The sequence below is a fragment of the Rhipicephalus microplus genome, chromosome 10, assembly GCF_043290135.1.
Source record: "Rhipicephalus microplus isolate Deutch F79 chromosome 10, USDA_Rmic, whole genome shotgun sequence".
Lineage (NCBI taxonomy): Eukaryota > Metazoa > Arthropoda > Arachnida > Ixodida > Ixodidae > Rhipicephalus > Rhipicephalus microplus.
In genome coordinates, this window is record NC_134709.1 from 34589817 (window position 1) to 34612367 (window position 22551).

General features: G+C 46.0%; 2 protein-coding genes across 9 annotated transcripts in view; one reads left to right on the plus strand and one right to left on the minus strand.

Moving 5' to 3' along the window:
* LOC119180638 (uncharacterized) overlaps positions 1-8326 on the minus strand; it is a 28554-nt gene extending 20228 nt beyond the window's left edge. For 2 of the 8 annotated variants that reach the window (XM_075875417.1, XM_075875416.1), the window contains exons 1-3: positions 4727-8001; positions 1943-2194; positions 1163-1346 (exon numbers count right to left, since the gene is read on the minus strand). In XM_075875417.1, coding sequence (XP_075731532.1) covers positions 1163-1346; positions 1943-2194; positions 4727-6592 — 2302 coding nt within the window. In that variant the 5' untranslated portion in view covers positions 6593-8001. Of the gene's footprint in view, positions 1-1162; positions 1347-1942; positions 2195-4726; positions 8002-8120 lie in introns of those variants that run through there. The other 6 variants (XM_075875419.1, XM_075875418.1, XM_075875420.1 and 3 more) reach the window with 6 other exon arrangements.
* A 112-nt stretch (positions 8327-8438) lies between these two features.
* Positions 8439-22551, plus strand: part of LOC119181398 (uncharacterized) — a 41774-nt gene continuing 27661 nt past the window's right edge. The window contains exons 1-3 of the mRNA XM_037432627.2: positions 8439-10247; positions 13723-13971; positions 17014-17197. Of these exons, the coding sequence (XP_037288524.2) occupies positions 8667-10247; positions 13723-13971; positions 17014-17197 (2014 nt within the window). The 5' untranslated portion in view covers positions 8439-8666. The remainder of the gene's footprint in view (positions 10248-13722; positions 13972-17013; positions 17198-22551) is intronic.

The window sequence follows — 22551 nt, forward strand, 5'->3', positions numbered from 1 at the left end:
TATTTTTTATTCAATAATACTACAACTGCAGCAGTGCTTACAAAAAAAGAGCTTTGCCACAATACTAAATTGTAATGAGGTGAAGCATATTAAAAATCTGAGGGGGGTTATTCAATTTGCAGCTATTTGTCTTTGGGAAGTTTGAATAATTTAGAAAAGTTAAATTCCAGTGCAAATCGAATTGAATAGCAAATATGTTTCGAAAAACATTCGAAATTTTTAATACTCGCACCCTCCTAATTTATGGTCATATGAAATTGATGGCCAAAATGGGGTGGCATTTTAGCCCACTCTCTTCTGTCTGGTGCATGGTTTAACAAAACAAACAAACCATGACATTAAAAGAGTCAAAGGACTCCACAGATTCCACACATTGCGAACATCGATTTTAAGTGAAGCAGTCCGCAAGTCGCCATTAGCTCCACAATAATAGCCGAATCCGATTTCTCAGTATCTCAAAGTGGCGACAGCGTTTTCGAAGAACAGCAATTTTTTCACTCGACTTGACTACCTGCCTTCAATAATTACATAACTTAATTCATTCAATTTCTTCAATTACTCTCTTAATTAATGCTTCTGCTCAGCTTAGGATGCCTGCCACCACAGAAATGTAATTGTAAAGGCAGCAAAATCTCATTTTCCTTATTTCTAACCTTTTTCGGACACGTATTTTGAAACACCTTTTGTGTGTGTGTGTGTGTGTGTGTTTGTGTGTGTGGAGAGAGAGAGAGAAAGATGGAGAGAAGGCAAGCTGGCCTGACGTCCCCTCCAGAATAATTGAAGCTTTCTGCCTATGCAGCTAATGAAACCGTACTTCTTACCTTGCTTATGATATTACTCATCTTGTAACATTAGGCTAAAAAATAAAAATTTTTTCGGCCCTAGTCTATTGTTGCTAAAGCTGCGACTCTGTCTTAGCTGTGGCATGCGCCTATGTCAGAAATTCGCATTGTTTGTTCTGGCCATACGAGTGCATCTCAGGTGTCCGGTGTCTATGTTATGCAAGACAAGCTATTAGTATCGCACCCTTAGACATATTTATTAAATGTCTAAGAGCAATAAAATGAATGAATTAATGAATGAATAAATTAATGAATGAACGAGCAGACAAACAAACTTCATGCCCATAACTCAAGGCAATGGCACTGACACTGAAACGTACGTGGTGCAGACACCTGCACGATTTCGAGGCTGTCCGATGTCGAGCAGTGAAACTTCTTCATGCTTTTGCGCAGCAGAAGTTGATCACCACGCAATTTTGGATTCAGGCATAGCACACCTTTGTAACCAGCATAGCGAATCTGAATGGCCGATGGCAGTTCTGGCAGGCCCAGCTGTTTGCATGCCTGCATAATTACAGTGCCATAAACACACTAAGGGAACACAGAAGAATTATTGAGCAATACTGTGTCAGTTCAGGTGTGAAGCATATTTTCTAACTAAATTTTATATTGCATATGACTTGAACAGCTAAAACAGATCTGACGATTTTGCAAGTTATCCTGGTAGAAAATCTAAAACATTTTAATAGTGTCGTGTAATAGATATTAGTTTATAATGAACATAAATTATAACAAATGCAAGAAACACATCAGTAACCTACTTTTTAAATGTTATAGAAACTATTTCACACATTGTTTTCGTGGTGCAAAATGGTTGCTTGTTTAATGGCAGGGAAAATTTGAATGAAAGGGCTTTCCTTTTCAAATCTTCAAAAATTGGGTGGGTTGTATCAGACAGGAGGTTTTTTTAAAAATTTGTTTCCATTACAATTAGCTGACCCTGTCTGCTGTGTTTGGGCTTAGATGGCTGTTTCTTTTCAAAACATGTATTACTGATCACACGGGTATATTAACAATAAAAGAAAAATAATGCAATTGGTAAAAATACTAAAATAATTCCATGGCCACAGAGACAGTGATCATTGTATGCAGAAACAAACCTTTCTCATAAGCGACCTCGAGATCATGCCGATGCCATCCGAGAAAATGTAAGGGTTGCCCGATTGTGGATGCCTGCCACCCACAATATCCGGTAAGTCCTGCTTTGCCCCACTGTCTAGAGGGACGCGCACCGTCTCTTCTGTGGACGAGAAGCATTGGCCCATGCGGGCCATCTTGTAGCCGACGCTTGGAATCTGGTGCACGTCACCTATCCAAGCCCTGATGTCTTGAACTGACTTGCCGCTTCCATCCTGGATTTCAAAAGAGCACATCATCAGCATCATCAGCCAGTTTATGCCCACTACTGGACAAAGGCCTATCCCATATTCTGCCAACCAAACTGATCCTGTGCTTTCTGATGCCATGTTATAGCTGCAAACTTCTTAGTTTCATCAGCCTACCTAATTTTCTGTCTCTCTCTCACGCATTTGCCTTCTCCTAGAAACTAGTCAATTACCTTTAATGACCAGCAGTTATAACAGTTATAGTGAGACAACTGTACCGAAATTGAGGGGGCATTGGTTATCGTTTTCAATGCTGTAAAAAACTAATTTACCCATTTACCCGTCTTGCTCTCACGTGAAAAAAATTACAGGTGGCCCGTAGAAGGCTTGAGAAGCATATAATGTAATCAAAGATTTCATGAATGAAACTGCCTGGAGAGGAAACGTCGCAGCAGAAGAAAGTTTATGCTCACCGAACGAAGGTGAAAATTACATTGAAATTCTAGCACTTATATAGGAGCCTCGATCGTGGCACAAAATGCACAGCCAATAGCAATTACATGTGTAGTTGACGCAGCAATCTTGAACAAATATCGATGAGAAGATGCCCAGATCTATTCATACCACAGAAAGCAGACCATACAACTCACAGAGCTAGCGTGATTACAGGTGTGCCTATTGCCTGTATAAAAAAAAATGGATGGATGGATGGATGCATGCGATGCTTTACTGTAAGTCCTGAGGTGCACGGCTCAACGTGCAGTGGTCCGCTCCCACGTTGGGACAGTCAGGCCAAGCCCGACCGCCGCATCGTGGGCCCTCTGGACAGCCCACAGTTGATTCCCGTCATCGGGGCTTTTGAGAGCGGATAGCCACTTGTCATCATTGGATCGGTCCGTGCCCCATAATGAGGGGCAACGCCACAGCACGTGGTCTAGGTCTGTATAGCGCTTACGCTTGGCCGGATGACGTCATTCATTAGAACAATATATTGCTACATGCCAGTGCATGGAAGTAAATAAGAGAAAGCATATAGACTGGCCCGAGCTAATCTCTGCGGCTGGCCCTGCTCACTTAACCAGCTGTAAATACATCTGTGACTACCCACCAAGTCGGTCTCCTTCTCGTAACATATTTGGTGGAGGTGCTGGGTAAACAGGCCAAGCAGAAGGGCGAGTGACCGGGGAGGATGTAGCCGAGTCTTGAGTGGTCATGTTGAAAGCTGCGAGGGAGCGTTCACTTTGGAGTTCCGTGGCGAGGACGGGGATAGCACAACTCCACAAAATATGTTACGAGAAGGAGACCTTCTCGTAACAATATTATACGTGTACCACACACGAGTGGTGTTCGTCGCTTCACTGATCACACGTGCATATCCTCTTGACACACTTGTGAACTTGACAACTTAATTAGGGCGGCACGAAAAATATAGTACACAAGAAAGAGGTCACATGACCATGCTGCTTTTTTCCTGTGTGCTGTATTTTTTGTGCCCCCCCCACCCCTAACTTATCAGGAACCAACACCAACTAATCCAACTTTTTATTTCACTAGTGAACATTTAGAGTGAAGTTTGGTTTTACCAATTGTGACTTAGTGATGTCATATAAAAAAGCAGCAGTTACTGAGCTATGGGTTAATTAAACTGCCTCTGAACTCAATATAAATTCATTTAGCTTGACATGCACCAGACATTGTTAAAAATGGTCACTCTGGCAGAGACATTGCAACATTTAGCGGGATTTTCAACATTTTGCCAATGACAGTTATGTCAAACTGTTTTTTTTTATTTCTCATACTTGTCGCTAATAAATACCTTTTGCGTAGGAAGTTTGTAGTTTATTATATTTCTTTTTTATACAGAAAGAGAAGTAAAAGCTAAAGGCCACATTGCCTGACAAAGACTCTTACTCCTATTTACTTTTAATAGGTTATAAACATTTTTGTGAACAAAAGCACATTATGTTAGGCAGTTATAATTACTCCATAATTATCACAGCTCACCACAGTATGTATGAAACAAAATTCTACACCCTCAACTTTCATGCAAGCAGACTGATCTGACGAAGTCAAGCTCCCTTGTTGAATAATTGACAACAGTGTAGTGGAGCATACGCACCAACGCGTATGCGCCCTCGGAAGATAACGAAAAAAGCCCGTGTTCTGATTGCACGAGAGCCTGTGCCGCCTTTGCCAGACTTGCCGTACGGCCATTTTTTGTTGCAACCTCGTTGCGACTTCTCTGCGCGAATAAACATCATCACATTTGGTGGAGGTGCTGGGTAGGCTGGGATGGGCTGGTTGGTGACTGCGTCAATCGTGTTTCGTGGTGGTCTCTCGGCCAACTTGCAAGAGCGGAGCTCCATGTCTGCTTGGGGATCTCACTTCTCTGCTTGAATAAACATTGAATAAACATCGACTTCTCTGCTCGAATAAACATCATCACAACAGGAACTTTTTTCATTCAATGACTTCTCATTAGCAGAATGGTCTGCATTTCTCGTACAAGACTTCCCAAGAGATTAAGGAAAACTGAGCATCAATATGCAAATGACCCACCTTTGTGTACAGCCATACGCCATGGTCACGAAGCTGGCTCGCGGAGCTTCCAAGGTACTCGTAGTGGCGACCTGCAATGGAGACTCCTGCTCGAAGGAGTGATGCTACAGTCGCTTCAAGGATTTCATCCACATTTTGGCTGAACATGAGGGTGTGCGAGAGGTAATCGTAATTGTCATCCCGGAACGTCACGCGAAGAGCGTACTCCGGGTTGAAACTACGAAGCACCCTGTTCTGGCAATGCACTTCAGGAGGAAGGAGGATGAAGTTTGACGGGGTGGAGATTGCACGCCGCACCCAACAGCAGTTGTTGGGAACTTCTAGCGGCACATAGCTTGCGTGGAACTTCACGAAGAGAGCTGGAAGTGCTGTCTGGAGCGTGAAGGTGCAGCCGCTTTCGATGGAGAGGTACAGAGCAATCAAAGCCTGTTCCAGTGCACTCTCATTGGCCCTGGCACACTTTTGCATGAATGTGAGAAATGCTTTACGGTCGTCATCTCGCTGCAATGTCATCTGAACCAAGACATCGTTGCTCCTTTGCAGGAGCACATTCAGTGCGTACTGACACGGAAACTGCACCAGAGGTGCAATTGCAGTCATAATCTCGTGCTTTGCGCTTTCCATGCAATGCATAACACTTATAGTTTTGACAGGAGCATACACGACCTTTACTTCTCTCCTACAACGGTCACCGAGACGACTTACCAGTCGTCGAACTTTGGTGCCACTAGTCACACACAGCTTCACAACATAATAGCCAGCAAGAATGGTGCTATTCAAGTAAGTAATGCAGGAGCATCCAATGTTCAATGTCCTTTCGAATCTCATTCGATCGCAGCTCTTGTGCGGCATAGCACTCTGCGAGAGATGGACATCTTCGAGGGTAAGCTGTACTTGCCTATGAATCAGAGGAAAGGTTTTAACATGGAGGTAAACTTCTGTGGAGTCTTTTGCTGCACTGACGACCACGCGATAGATGTCATCATACTTTATGAGAAGCCTGTATATCGTTTGAATCTTTCCACACTTGTGCTGAAGCGTTAAATAGATGTGCACAAGTTTCTGGTCGTGCTGAAATGAGCAATTCACCCTCAAGTGTGCAGTCCCCATAATTTTGGTGATGTTATACGCTTCAGCAAAAGTACAAAAGCCAACGTACAATCCAAATGCAATAGATTTTACCAACACGTCTTCTTGCGGAATGAAGTCATTACAAAGGCTCCAGGAGGAACCGGGAACCAGCCACTGGAGTGTGTTTGAAAATGTACGATTTGTTAGCCCCTGCTTGCACCACTGATGAATAACAGTATCCCTCACCGTCTTGAGTTGTTTCATGGAGAGTGTAGTGAACTCAAGTTGGCACATTACATACTGTATTTCGTCTTCATAGATGCCATCAGCGGCAGCTTTTTGCTGCAGCTGAGAGATGTGCAGTGATGCTGATGACAAGTCAATGTACTTCGTGAAGAAACTCTTAAGAGAAGGCAAGTACAACTGGCAATCAACAGCAGGTCCACTGCACCAATAGCAAGTAAAGGAGAGAATTGTTTCGCCTGGATTAGCCATGTCGATGGGCAGTGTTGAAACATCAATACCCAGCAAGAATCTGCACAAGACAAAACGATGAAACTTTATGCAATATTTATTTACGAATATAACACTAGCATTACCATGCTGCATTTCAGAATACATCGAGACGTGAGGGTAAGGAAAGGCAATGAGAACAAATATTTGGTTGGCTACCGTATATGAGAAGGTTGGGGGGGGAAGGAGCCTAAAGAGGAGAGAAGAGCAGAGCGCGTGTGAACAATCACTCCTACAGCCCTTCCTGTAGATTTGGTGCTCCCAAGAACAGCAATAACGCATTTCCAGCCCTCTGCTTCAATGGTTTATAAGTTCAAAATTCTAATTTAAGAACAGGAAGATACAAACGAAATGTATATTCAGAATAAAGACGATAATGTGCGTCGAGCACTTAAGCGCATGGAAATATTTGGGCATGCACAGCGACTCGTAATGCCCTGTGACACCGATTATTAGAAGCTGGCTGCTCAGTGCCGACAGTGCTATTACCGCAGCACACAAATGTTTTGCACAGATGATCACGGCACTTACTGCATGATCGCGAATTCCTTACGAGGGGGGTAGAATGCACGCGCGTGCTATGGCAGCAAGAAAAGCTTTAAGTAAAACGTTTGTTAAGTCCAATAAGCATCAGTCGTATATATAAAAAAACGTTCTGCAAAAATGATGCCACGACCTTGTGAACTTATCTCCCTAGAGGCATGCGATGCACAGAAATGTAAATATTTTGATAACGATCTGTGTGGCTGGGTGAAAGAATACTAGAAGCAGAAATGGCTTCAGTAAGTTTTTCATATAAACCACACTTCAGGACTCGTTCAGTCTCTTCTATTTTGGGTGACCATATTGCTTGTGGTAATGGCAGTGCTTCTTATCTTCTCACATCTGCTTTGCCTTTCCATTGCGTCGTGCAGGGGCAAGCGTCAAAATCGGTTTTATGGTCATGTTTCCCACAATGCTCTGCAAGGGTGTTGTGTCTCCATGCTGACCACAGCATCCACCTTCTTTGATTGACACCGAAAGTAATCGGGGAATGAGGCTCTCTCGGATCGTGGCACAACCAGAACCACCCCTGGGAATAGCGGCAGTACCAGTACTCCTTTGGGGAGGCACCCACAGCAAGAGAGTTCCTGCAGTGGGGCTGAAATGCCAAAAACGTATGCATTGTTTTGACTATTTTTGCTTCTAGCTAGATGGCCCCGCCGCGGTGGTCTAGTGGCTAAAGTACTCGGCTGCTGACCCGCAGGTTGCGGGATCGAATCCCGGCTGCGGCGGCTGCATTTCCGACGTCGGCGGAAATGCTGTAGGCCCGTGTACTCAGATTTGGGTGCACGTTAAAGAACCTCAGGTGGTCGAAATTTCCGGAGCCCTTCAATACGGCGTCTCTCATAATCATAGATGGTTTTGGGACGTTAAACCCCACATATCAATCAATCAATTGCTTCCAGATGGAGGGTGGGGGGAGGGGGGATAGGGCTTTTACTGGTGCCGCCTTTGTCTGTGAACATGAACGACTTGCTGTGATGGCATGCGAAACGCAATAGAAAAGTGGAGCCAAGGTGAGAAGATAAGCGGCGCTGCTAGAGAGAGAAAAAAACAAAACAAAAACGAACGGGTCTTTAAACGTCGGGTTCACTTGAAAATAGCAGCTCGAGCCACTTCCGCTTCCAGAATTTACAGTTTACATAACTACGGAGGCTTTTGCGACGGTACGGCTGCAACCACCAGCAAGCCCCATGAAGATATCCCACAAGCATTCTTCGCAATCATACTCGGCATACTAACAACGGTTTGCTTTGCATTACTGTACCGTTCCGTACATAACGTGACCAGACGTGACGTTAAAATGTGATGCGTGACGATACCAGAGAACACCCAGCAAATCGCGCAACTTCGTACGGTGATGGCATTACAGTGTAATCACAGAACACCTGTGTAATGACATGCGATAGTAACCATCGACTCTGATAGTAACGTTAATGTGGCTAGAATTCTAGCCACTGTAGTAACGTGTTCTTTGACTACTTTTGACCGCTTCATCGGCTTTGGTGTTGGCTAGCGCAGTCACTTCAGCAAGAGCCATCGTCACGGCCATCGTCAAAAATGGTTTTATCTGCCATCTGCGGTGAATTGTAGTTTCGTTATCAAATGTGTCGGAAGTGGCTGGCTTGCTGAAGAAGCTCTATGGTTTGCTGTTTTCTCGTATCTCTACATTGCGTTTCTCTGCAGTTTATGCAGGGATGTAGCCAGCTTCCCTATAAATGCACTGTGGAATGGCAACTGTATATAGCTTGACGATGATGCTACTTTCGAGCTTTCGCATATAACCACCAGAGTGTGAAGGAAAGTTGTAGACATGCCGATCAATGCAAGTAGCACCCTGACTTTCACGGCCCTGTGGAATCCTGATCCGAAGCAGGACGCCGGTCTCTACGTAAGACGTTACCAGCAGTTCTTTCGAGCGTACATAGATTCTGCCCGCGTGGAAGTGTCTGACCCCGCCGAGTTTTTCAATGGCAGATACGGTGATCGCATCTACCAATCAGTCTGCACTCTCCAGCTGGATTGCAGCATGTCATCCGCCAAACTGGAACAACTTTACTTTAAGCTCGCTCGACAGTGGTGCATGGACGGACGGGTGGAAGGGAGTCCGCGCCTACTGCAGTGGCTCGCTCCCGATCGCAATGACGGTTTCCTGCGTGGCTCTGTGACGTGCGAAAGGAACATCCAACTGTCGTTTCTGTCCTTCGGGGCTTCTCTAGGCTTGACTTCATTTGCTCAGTGCACGTCCATTCGTCCGGAATCTAGAAGCCACCTCGGTTACAAACTAGTCTGCGTGTTCAAGCACGACGTACGAGTCATTTGGATTTTCCTCACGCTGCAACATGCCCATCTGTGTACCAATCCTGACTCCGCCTACAAGTTAGAGATTCCGTATGCAAACATAGTGCGCGCGGTAGTAGACGATCGCGAGGGCAATGCAGCCACGACAGATTTATACCTACACCTTTCGACTTTTCCACTCCTGTACCAGAAGTCTGAGAAGACGGCTTCACAAACACAAGAGGAGCCGGTTAATACTTCGAACGCTCAAAATCCCGAGCAATTCCCGTACGAACGAGCAATCGAGATTGGTTGCTTCTGCACCAGTGTCATACCATGTTTCAAGCTTGGTACCAACTTTGTATTGGTGCTCGGCCTGCGTAATAAGTTTAAGGCGCGCCAAATCCTAGGTCGCCTCAGCCGAAGGTGTGACATCGGGACAATCTTTTCCTACGCGTCTGTCAGCGTGCACGATGTCGGCCCTAAAATGGAAGCGATGCGTAAGTGGTACGACACGCACGTAACCGACCGGGTCGGGTATGAGTGCTGCTACGCACTGTGCGCCCTCATGCTGCAAAGCAGCGACCTCGCAGCCCAGCTGGTGCTTCTTTCACAACAAGGCTTACTGGAAGGCTTTTCGAAGACCCTCCGAGAGTTTGCTTCCCATAATCAAGCGCTTCTCGAGCCAGCCCTGTTTGCTGTCAGTGCAGACATAGAGGCCCGACACATTGTGACCATTCCTGAAGCCGTCGAGAAGGCCTTTCGCGAAATGTCCCAAAGCTTTGTGCCCCATGCGGCACCTCCTGGCTCGTGCCTTGTTCGACGTGTATTCATGCTTCCATCTCGTCTCCTCCTGCTGCCTCCGTACGTCCACCAGGAGAACAGGGTCCTGCGCAAGTTTGTGTCCGAGTTCGCATTGAGGTTGACAATCCGGGATGACAACCTAAGGCCACTTTCCCACTCCTTGGCCTTCCATCAACATAGAAATGAAATCGTGGAGGCCATTGTTGGACGACCCCTCCGCAGAGGCATCTACATTGGCCGCAGGCAGTTCAAACTGCTGGCAGCATCATGTAGTCAACTCAGAGACCATGGGGTCTGGCTCTTCGCAACAGTAAGTAGTTGCTGCAGATTCCCTGTCTTGAAGGTTCTCTGTCTGTTCACCTGATTCAGTACATTTCAGCCGACTCAATGGGGCAGTTTTTTATTTACTTCCTTGCCATAAATACAGATGTCATACTATTTCACAGTCTAAGGCCCTTGCAAGGTACATCAACCTCCTTGTTCCCGGGAAAAAATTCTGGGACATATGCATACACGTACACAGATGTCTATCATAGCTAAATTTTGAGGTTAAGAGAAAAAAAATTCAAGTTCCAGTGGGTATATTTAGGTGGTACGAGAGTGCCAGGCTACTTGTATAAACATTTTAGGGAAATTAGAGAACACATATAAAATGGATCTCACCAGAATTTCTATATGTCAGAAGGATTCGTCAGTGGTCGATAAGACCTAAAGCACACAGAATATATAAGTACTTAAATGTGGGTTCTTTCAGACACATTACTTTCTTGAAGCATTATTTGTGTGTGTATGAATTTTCCATTTAGGGATTGGTAGTACAGTGGTAATGGGGATTCAGTTGGTGACAGGCATTTTCTTATGGCTTTAAGAATTTGGGTTGTGGCTACAATATTAGAAAAAAACATTTAAAGCGTCTCTTTTTTTAACGGTATTGCTTGTGGCAGATTTCATGAAGCCTAGCCTTTGGTTATATCATTATTTAACTCTGCTGTACATTTGTGCAGGTAGTGGAATCAACAAAGTTAATGTATACCCAAAAAACAAAACATACCCCCATTTGTACCTCGGTAACATAAAATGATTTTTTTGCTGTTCTTGTTGATCAAACAGAAAAATATTCCAACATTTTCATTTTTCTTTGTAAATTGATACTGCCGTGAAGAGCTGTTTGTTGTGCTTATGCTATCAGTGCATATACAATGAAGCACAGAACAGACTAGAGAACATGCCCATGTACTGGCAGCCAACAATTGGTTAAATTCAAGAACGAAATAATTTATTTTCCACTGCACTGGTGCGAGGATGTGATGAAGAACGACACTGTGGAAATATTTCGATGAGGAAACAGACATATAACCAGCTTATTCTATTGCCTAAACAAATGAGGTTCACTGATTGAAGCATGAGAATATCCTTTCATAAGCTCCGCATGTGTTCTTTGCAGCATTTTTGAGCATTTTCTCCTTTATATCGGGTGCTGGAATGCACCTGCAATAAAAAAATAGAATGTGCTGCACTCTCGACAGACTAAGCATTGCATCAGCTTTCACAATGCAAGTACGGAAACACTGCCGAGAGAACACAGAAGGAAACCATTAAGGTAGCACATACAAGCTTGAAATCATAGCTCGGTATTTTTGTGACCTCTCGACACTTTTTTCGTCACCTGCTTGACAACATTTGCCTGTTCGTCAGCCCACTAAAACTACAGTACACCTGGCACTGAACACTGCTTCAACTCATAAACTCTTCCACCATTGGTGCCATGATTTTTGGTGTAAAATTTGATATTAGGTATTTGAGTATGCTTTGTAATACTTTTTGTAACACTTTTTTATGCTGAATTATCCTACTGAGTTCTGAAACAAGATCTGCCAACCTTATCTGATATATGACATCTTTTTTACTTGACATGTAAGGTCAGTTATTGTAGGTGAGGGACAATGCCTGATAACAGCAGAATTAACCCCAGAATTTTTGAACAGCACATACATGCAGGGTTCAGTTGAATATTTCTTTATAAAACTTATTTTCGGACATTTTGATTGTTGAACCTTTCATTTTCTTTGGAAAGCTAAAAGCCTGGTTGTTCCTTTATTTATGAAAATATTTTTTTGGGGGTTCTTGATGTTATTCTTTAGTGATATATGTCAATGCATTAAGCTGTGTTCACTGAAATGTAGTAATAATATAAACTCTGTCCAAAGTAAAGTATGGTACAGTACTCATAGATTGAAATCGGACATTAAAATTTTCATTTTTCTAATGGGAAGACCAATGTCACAAAAAGCTACATTGTGATACTATAAATCTGGTCTCTAAAGATAATGTGGGCTTTGGTCTGAGTGTTAGTGCCAAAATTATGCGTACACTACCCGAACCGAAGACAGTGAAGATGAGAGTATGTGCAATACTTAGCCCTAAATTGTTGCAATTCAATCAGGCAGTACTGTATGTATGTGCTTAAAGGGAATTTTCGCTTGTTTATATATAAACCGTTGGTTAATTAAGGCACAAAGACAAGCAGACTGACATTATACAAGTAGGTGTCATTCTAATGCATCCCTCAGTTGCCACTTGTTTTCTCTTAATAAAGGGGAAACCATTAAGCTATCGTAGTGTTATTGCCTGGTAGGTTTTCAGAGTAAAGTACACTACATTTATTTGTTTATTTATTTATTTCAGGGTCCTCAGGGCCCGATGGTATTACAGAGCGGAGTGGTTTACATTTTTTAAACAACATACTTAAAAAAAAAGCAAAAGATTGGTGCTTGCATAGATATAGTGAAGAAAACCAACAATGAAAAATCCACAGTAAAGTAATGAAAAACAGGTAATTAAGATACGCAAAGTGTGACAGTGTCTATTACAAAAAAAAAAAAGGATCAATACAAACAAAATAACATTCGAGCACAAGCACGTGCCTATGAACCAACAAAATGCATCGTTGCCGCAACAAATGTGAGATATAGACATATGAAAAAAAGGGAGAAAATGAAGACAGGAGTGCTGCTCAGAAATGGAAATAAAGTAATCCTAAAAAAGAATAATGACAACAGGCTAGTTCCAGCAGCCTTAAACTTAGAGTTATCAGTAGTCTTGACGACAGATCAGGGAAAATGATTTCAACTTGCTGAGGTATGGGGGACGAATGAATTGTAAAAATGGTTGGTGTGGCATGTGAGAATACCAACCTTATGATGATAGTCCATGTTGGCGGATACTTAAGAAGAAGTGGTTATCAATTTATTCTTAAGAACCGGATTGTCATAATGTACCTTGTGGAACAGGCAGAGGCGAGATATTTTTCTACGTTATGGAAGCTGAGGTAATGACAAATTTGTTTTCATGGAAGTGAAACTGGAGGTGCGATGATGGTTAAAATGAAATAAGCAGCCCGACTGTAGATGTGTTCAAGCTGATTAATGAGCGTTTCTTGACTGGTGTCCCACACATATGCAAAATATTCTAGTTTAGAATAGACTAATGACTTATAAATAAGTAATTTTACAGGACTGGAAGAAACATAAATATTACAGCTTATAAAGCCCAGTGCGCGATTGGTGTTATTGGTTGCATAGTCTGCATGAATCTTCTAGGAAAGATTTTTTACAACACCACACCGTCTATATGACACAGTGTTACATGGATTATTGGTTACATGGTCTACATGGGGAGGGTATCTTCCTGGATATATTTTGCACAACATACCATCTGTATGACACAATGTGTCGGGAAGTGCATAATAATGTGCGTGCCAAACTTTCATCTTTCTTTTTGCAAAGGTCACCAAAGGCCAGAGCCCAGAGGGCATTCGAGAGTGGATGGGTGACTTCAGTGAAATCACCAGTATCGCCAAGAAAATGGCTCGCATGGGTCAGTGTTTTTCCTCGACCGAGGAGTCGGTGCAAGTTCCCCTTGGTGTTGGTGCAATCACGGAAGCCGACAAGGTTGGAGGACGCCACCCAATGTCTAAGAACCCCTACGTCTTCTCCGATGGAATTGGCATGGTGTCAAGGTCTCTCCTGCAGAAGGTGTGACTCATCTATTCCACACGTATTCGGTACCCTTTTTTTATAGGGCCACGTAATGCTTATGACGGGAAACATTGAAGTTTTTCTCTTTCACCAAATGTGGTCCTTGTATCAATAAACATTGCAGATGATCATCAATAGCAAGAGATTGTTATAAATAAGTTCACCCAGTGTATATGATACCTTGCTTAAAAATTTGGATTCATATTTAGAACATCCATTCATAAAGTCCCCACTACCGCTAAACTGCAGGTAGCATGATGAGTTATGGATGGTCACGGTGAATGTAAACCAGTTAACTCATATTGGAACCTTTCCAGCAAAGCCGTTGTCTGGTATATGCATGTTGTGGGGTCTCGATGAAGTGAAAGCACCACCAAGCTCTTGGAGTGAACGGACACAGTAGACACGAGCAGAACAAACCCAGCCAAGCACACATTTAGTACTAATTTAACTGCTTTTAGAACGATGATATCGTCAGCCAAATTATTATAACATCAATTGGGATGAACACTTTAAACATCTTTACACAAATAATAAACAACACTCAACAACATGACAATTGAGGCGGTGTCGCTAACACCTCACTCACCACAAGGGACCCCGGCATACGGCGCGTGCACCGGGGTTCCACTGCGAGAGACAACCGTTTTCGCCAAACGTCATTGGCGAAAAAGACTCGCTCGATCCTCTCTTGCCGCCACCAAGGCTTACCTCTAGGGGTCACCGCCTGCACTACCAATCTAACCATGATGATTATAGCGGTGATCAACACTCGCAAACACAACGCCACATACCGCTCAATAGTGTTGACTTCGAAATACGGCTCTTGCACGAGACACATGCGCCGCATGGCTCAACCAACTTTACAGGGTGTATTAGCACCCCCACAACCCCCCCAACCTTAATTCAAACCATATTTTGAAAAGAAAAACATGAAGGGAATCAGCTACACAACTTCTAACAAAAAATTAGAACACATGTCCCTCCATAATGTCCATGCACGACGACACTGCCGCCGGTCGACACTGCTGCACTGTCATGCTCGACGGCTTCACCTCAGTACCGGTCCCGCAACATCAACGTTGCCGACGGCGCGACAAACCGTCACTTGCGCCGATAGGTTGTCCGGTTGTGACCAGCACTCACGAGGGCGCCGGACTGCAGGCAGTTGCGCAGATCTTAAGCACGTCCATTGCCCGACTTCACGACCGCATTCCTGGGCAGCGGGGTTGACGATGTGCAGAAGACAGCCAGTCGTGGGTTACATCACTCCCGCTGCGTACATCCCAGAAGACTCGACAGAATAATGGAGTTGGGCCTAGGGAAGGGAGCGTTGGGCTTCTCGCCCACATGGTACAATGGTCAGTACTGCTGGCTAATACATCGGCGGCCGAGATGCCCATCAAAAATAAAGTAAAAGTCACTTTTCCTAATTCGTGCATTGGAAGATAAAAAAAAAAGTGAGGGAAGCAGAGTGCAACACCTCTACGCCACGATACACCTAGTTGTGCCACATGCGACAGGCGGTTGCGCAGAGCCTTAGGCCTAATGATTCGCTTGACAACAACCGGCATCCACCCAGCACTCGGCCTAGGCGCAGAAGAGGCAGCCACAAGGAGACATCCACTCTGTAAGGTGGCCCTATCGCTCGCCGCACACAGCAGCTTACCGATCAGTTGGCGTCAACCGTCTCAGACGGTGTCACGATGCCTCGGCGTCGAGCCACAATACCAAACAGCAACAACGCCAGGCTCCCTGAGCCCGAAAGATAGAATAAGCTGCTTACAGAAAATTGGACCACCCACGAAGCTTGAGTACTCACTCGCTTCGAGCCTGGCCTACAATCCTACGTGATTTAAGCCTTTCTCACCGCAGGATGCAGACCACAACTTAGGCTCTCGTTTCAACTCAACAACGTTCTTTCAAACCAACGACAACAACAAAAAAGAAAAACTAGCGAGCAGCAAAAAAAAAAAAAAAAAAAAAAAACCCTCAACATGCCGACGAGTTCAAATACGCCACCAAACCTGATCTCATCGCTCTCAACAAAGCACACCACTGACGCTAGCGAAGAAGTCCCCATAGGCCTACTCTACCCTGGTTCTAACATAAGCTTGTACCGAACCGCGAAAACTGTCGTCCGACGCTCCAAGAGCCCCATGTTGGGCAGCCAATGTGGGGTCTCGATGTTGCGAAAGCACTACCAAGCTCTTGGAGAGAACGGACACAGTAGACACGATCAGAACAAACCCAGTCAAACACACATTTAGTGCTTTTAGAACGACGATATTGCCAGCCGAGTTATTATAACATCAATTGCGATCAACAAGTTAAACATTCTTACACAATATTAAACAATACTCAACAACATGACAAACGAGGCGGTGTCGCTAACGCCTGACTCACCACAAGGGCCCCGGCAGACGGCCGGCGGCGCTGTGCACCGGGGTCCCACTGCGAGAGACAACCGTTTTCGCCAAATGCCACCAGCGAAAGTGACTCGCTCAATTCTCTCCTGCTGCCAGGTGTCACCGCCGGCGCTACCAATCTAACCATGATGATGATGATAGCGGGGATCAAGGCTCGAGAACATAACGCCACCTACCGCTCAATAATTTGTGACTCTGAAATACGGCTTCTGTGCATGACACGTGTATCACGCGGCACAAGCAACTTTACAAGAGTATCAGCATCCCCACAATGTGGGGATGCTGATACCCTTGTGCTGATATTATAAGAAACGTCTCAAGTAATTGACAAAAATTGCTGCCCAGTGCATCTTTCTTATAAAGGGGTTCAACTGTAATATATGCAATAAATGTAGTAATGCGTACATTTACTTGCCTCATTAGTAAGTTGCTTAAAAATTCAACATGCGCACGCAGATCCCGTGTTATATAAACTTTTATGATTGTACCTACTACAGAATTTCAGTTTTGCCATAGTCTTCTGTGCTTTTCTGGACACACTAAAACACTGTGCGCACAGGAGATTTCGGTGTGCTAAGGTTTCACTCTTATACTGTTACGGGATTCTCAGGTTTGCCAAAAGCTGGGCATCGAGGATGAGCCATCGGCCATACAGATTCGGTATGCGGGCTGCAAGGGCATGTTGTGCCTGAACCCGAGGCTGAAGGGTGACAAGCTGATTTTGCGGGAAAGCATGTGCAAGTTCCCTTGCTCCACTTCTGACGTTCTTGAGGTCATCAAGGTCTCAGCCCCTCGTGAGTTGTCATCCTTCACTGCTAAAAGAGGTACTTGTTGAGCCGATTCGCTAGCCATGCATAAGAAAGAACGGGTTGATGTAATATAAAAATTTTGGGCAACGTGTTGCATAGCAATGGAGAGAGAAGTTGACAAAAGCAGTAAGTCTTGAAGTCAAACTTCATTTTGGCTGTGTTACCTTAATGTTATCTTGTTTTATGCTAGAGCAACGGCCCTAGAAACACCTTGGCTCCATCTAGACCACTAATTTTATAGCGCTTATAAACTTTTGGTTATCTATGAAGCTGTCTTTCTGAAAAATTTTTATGGGCTTTCTTCCCAACTATTTAAGTGTGTGAGGGTGCGGACACCCTCTGTAAAGTTGTTTGTGCCGTGTGTAAAGTTGTTTGTGCCGTTCGCGGCAGCGCGTGGCGGCTGCCGCGAACGGTTGTCTCTAGCGTGGGTCCTCGGTGTGGGGAACCGCGGGCCTGCGTGCCGGGGGGCCCACGTGGTAAGTCAAGCGTTGGCGCCGCCGCCTTGGGTGCGTTATAGTGTGTTTGTCGTGTTATTGTGTAACAATGTCCTAGCGTATTACATAACGAGTTATGTATCAATTCAGCGGACGATATCGTCGTTGTAAATTAGATAAATAAATGTATGTATGTTGTTTTGTTTGTACCGACCATGTCTACTGTGTCTGTTCACTCCAAGAGCGTGGCGTTGCGCGCGCTCGCCAATTTGAGACCCCACACTGGCTGCCCAACGTGGAGCTCTTAGAGTGTCGGACGACAGTTTTTGCGGTTTGGTACAAGCTTTTGTTTGAACCGGGGTGGAGTAGGCCTAGGGGGGACTTCTCATTGCTAGCGTCAGCAGTGTGCTTTGTTGAGAAGTGAGGAGATCGGTCTTGTGACGTGTTTGAACTAGTCGGCAGGTTGAGTTTTTTTTTCTGCTCGCAAGTGTTTTTTTTTTCGTTGTGTTAGTATTCAAAAACATTGTTGAATTAGGACGAGAGCCATGCGGTCCGCATCCTGGGGTGAGCAAGGCATAGAGCAAGTGGTTTGTAGGCCAGGCCTGAAGCGAGTGAGTACGGAAGCCTTGTTTATCTTGCGATGCACGAGTTAGCAACAAGTCATTTCTGTTTTATATTGATGGGCGTCTCAGCTGCCGCCGATGTATTAGCTAGCAGTACTGACTATCGTACCACGCGGCCGAAAAGCCCGAAGCTGCCTTCCCTAGGCCCTGCTCCATTGTTTCTTTCGAGTGTTTTTTTAATGGTGTATTCAGCGGAAGCGGTGTCATCAACGGCCGGCTGTCTTCGGCACATCGTCAGCGTCGCTGGCTAGGAATGCGGTTGTGAGGTCGGGCGATGGAGACGCCTGGGACCTGCGCAACTGCCTGCAGTCCGGCGCCCTCGTGAGTGCTGGTCCAACTGGAAGACGTGTCAGCGCTAGCGACGGTTCGTTGCGCCGATGGGAACGTTGCTGTTGCGGGGCCGGTACTGAGGGAAAGTCGAGCCGGACAGTGCAGCAGTGTCGACCGGCGGCGGTGTCATGGTGCAAGGACATTATGGTCATGCGATCTCTTTTTTTTTGTTAAAGCTTGTGTAGCTGATCCTTGTTTTCGGGATATGGTTTGATTTAAGGTTGGGGAAATGGGGAGGTGCGGACACCCTCTGTGAAGTTGTTTGCGCCGTGTGGCGCACGTGTCTCGCCCCAAGGCTGCATTTCGGGTGACGACCACCGGGCGATAGAAGGCGTTGTGTTCGCGTTGAGTACCACTGTTGGTAGAGTGGTAGCGCCGGCGGTGACCCTTGGCGGAAGGCAGGCCTTGGTGGTGGGCGAGAGTTGAGCGAGCCTCTTCTGCGCGTGGCGGCTGTCGCGAACGGTTGTCTCTAGCATGGGTCCTCGGCGCGGGGCACTGCGGGCCTGCTTGCCGGGGGGCCCACATGGTAAATCAAGCGTTGGCGCCGCCGCCTTGGGTGTGTTATAGTGTGTTCCTCGTGTTATTGTGTAACGATGTCCTAGCGTATTACATAACGAGTTATGTATCAATTCGGCGGACGATATCGTCGTTGTAAATTAGATAAATAAATGTATGTATGTTGTTTTGTTTGTACCAACCGTGTCTACCGTGTCCGTTCACTCCAAGAGCGTGGCGTGGCGCACGCTCGCCAATTCGAGACCCCACAAGTAGAACTAGTGAAATATGATTTTTTGCTTTTGCAAACATTCGAGGAGTTTTTTTTACGAGTCAAATCTACCTAAACAGAATTTTTGAGAACAGTAGAAATTATTTATGCAAAGTAAACAAGATGCTGTCAAACCTACTGCATGATATATTGCCACCAGCACATAGTAGGTCGACAGCAAGAGCGGCTCTCAATCTGGATGAAAAAGATTGCGCGCGTCTTCTCTGCTCGAGAGCCAGCCACGACTGATGCATCGTCCTAGAGCTAGCTACCCGGTGGTTCAATAAATCCCCCCAGCACTTGTGACTCATCAAGACAAACTGGTGTAGGTGCCAAGGACTCCGAGCGTGTACCCACCTTGAATCAGTGGGACGACGCGGCGAAACTGGGTCGTGTCTATTTCTATCTCGAAGACGGGACACGTACGTGGTATCAAAACCGAGAGGAGCAGCTGACGACGTGGCCCGAATTCTCTCATAGACTTTTGTAGACCTATGCCAGTGCTGATCGCCAAGAACGAGCTGAACGAGCTATTCTGGCCTGCGTCCAGTTGCCAAACGAAACTGTCACCACGTACGTAGAAGACATGACGCGCCTCTTCCGACAGGCGGATTCAAGAATGATGGAGGACAAGAAGTTGCATCACTTGGTGCGCGGCGTCAAGGACCAGCTTTTTGCCGGCCTCGTGCGCAGCCCTCCGAAGACGGTCGCAAAGTTCTTGTCCAAGGCCATGACAATGGAAAAAAATGCTGCAGCAGCGATTCAACCAATACAACAGGCAAGTCAGTGGCATGTCTACTGCCAACATTTTCACCGCCACTAGAACCAGCAACGACTGTCTCCGTGAACTCATCCGTGATATAGTACGTGAAGAGTTCCAAAAAGCTGGTGTAACACCTCATCCTACGGTTAGCTCTATTGCAACTGTGATCAAGGATGAGCTGCACCAGGCCCTCCGGAAAACCTTGTCTCCTGATACAGCTGCGACAGCTCCTGCTGAATATCGCCGTGAGACAACCTATGCGGAAGCCTTGAAACGCCCTGCTGCATCGCCGCCATTATTGGTCCATCCTGTTCCTGCTGTTTCACTCCAGTCAGCGCAGCACATACCGTACTACGAAGGCACGTACACGCCATTGCCCTTGCCCTTTGTCCCTGGCGCTTCTGTCGCCCATCGTTCAGTGCCACCAGTTCAGTACATCGATGATCGGCGCACGTCTCCTCGGAAGTCTGATGTTTGGCGCACACCTGATCGCCGGCCTCTGTGCTTTCACTGCGGAGAAGCTGATCACTTGTACCGCCAGTGCCCATATCGCCGTCTTGGGCTTCGCGGCTTCTCTGCGTGCTCACCGCCACCCCGTTACGACCAGAGACTGGGCGAAATCGAAAACTACCTCTCCCAGCAGCATGCACCACCGTCTGCCGGGTGCCAGTCGCGCTCTCCATCACCGAGGCGATTTTCATAAACGCCCCAGCGGTATTCTACCACACGGTCTCCCAGCCCTCGCCAGGAAAACTAGCCCAAGCAACCTCTGGGGGCGGGGTCGCTGAACGTCGAAGCGCTGAAGACCTCCTATTGATGCAGAACCGTACAAAACCGGTCTGACATCACATACTGCTGCAAAGGATGGCCGCCTTTCGCTCGACATATCAGTGACAATTGATGGTTGTGCAGTTAATGCGTTAGTGGACACCGGTGCCGACTATTCTATACAGAGCGGGAAACTGACAACGCAGCTGAAGAAAGTCATCATGCTGTGGCCTAACTCGCAGATTCGGACAGCTGGTGGCCACGTCGTTACTCCACTGGGTGCCTGCACAACTAGAGTGCAGATTCAAGGGTATACATTCGTAGCAAGCTGCCTTGTTCTACACGAATGCTCCCGTGACGTCATTCTGGGAGTTGACTTTCTACAGGAAAATGGAGCTATTATTGATCTGCAAGAGCACCGCGTCACGTTCTCAGCCCAGCGAGCAACAATCAACGTGCAGGATTGGACCGAAGGTGTGTCGACGTACTCCGTATTTCTGAACAGAGTGTGACGCTTCCTCCACGAGCAAGTGTTCTAGTCGATGTACCATGCTGTAGTTTGGGCGATGGCGATGTGGTGGCCGAGACAAATTTAGAACACCTCCTGCAGCAAGGCATTTGTGTAGCTAGAAGTGTACTACACCATCGTGATGGCCGATCTGAATTGCTCGTAACCAACTTTAGCAACGAGCATCGCCATCTGTTCCGTGACAATTCGATAGCGCTTGCCCACGAAGTAGCAAACGTCACCAACTGTCTCACGTCAGAACTAGTGGATACCGCCGACACGTCAATGAGTAATATTGACATCAATCCTGATCTGTCCACCGATAACCAGACTGCGCTACGAGCACTCTTGTTCGAGTTACAGGTCTTGCTTCGCAAGTTGCTCAAAGATCCGCCAGACGTCTATCACTCAACACAGGATGATCACATACGTGGACGCACGCCCGATACACCAGAATCCCTACCGCGTGTCGGCTAAAGAACGTGAAGCGATACGTACGCAAGTCAGCGAGATGCTTGGTGATGGCGTTATTGAACCATCTAAGAGCTCGTGGTCATCTCCAGTCGTACTTGTCAAAAAGGAGGACGGGTCGCTACGCTTCTGCGTCGACTGCCAAAAGCTTAACAATGTGACCAAAAAGGATGTGTATCCGCTGCCACGTATCGACAATTCACTGGATAGACTTCGTCGTGCCCATTATTTCACTTTTCTCGATCTCAAAAGCGGGTATTGGCAAATCGAGGTAGATCAGCGAGACCGTGAGAAAACAGCCTTCGTGACTCCAGACGGCCTATACCAATTTCGAGTGCTCCCTTTTGGCTTGTGTTCAGCGCCGGCAACTTTCCAGCGAATGATGGACACTGTCCTCACAGGGCTCAAGTGGCAGACTTGTCTTGTCTACCTTGATGATGTGGTGGTCTTCTCTACCACGTTCGAGCAGCACCTTCACCGCCTGCGCAGCGTGCTGGAGGCTATCCGATCGGCGGACCTCACACTAAAGCCACAGAAGTGCCACTTCGGCTATAAAAAACTAAAATTTCTTGCACATGTAGTTAGCGCCGAAATTCGGCCCGATCCGGACAAGCTTGCCACTGTTGCCAAATTACCAGCTCCTGTCGATAAGAAAGCCGTCCGGCGCTTCTTTGGT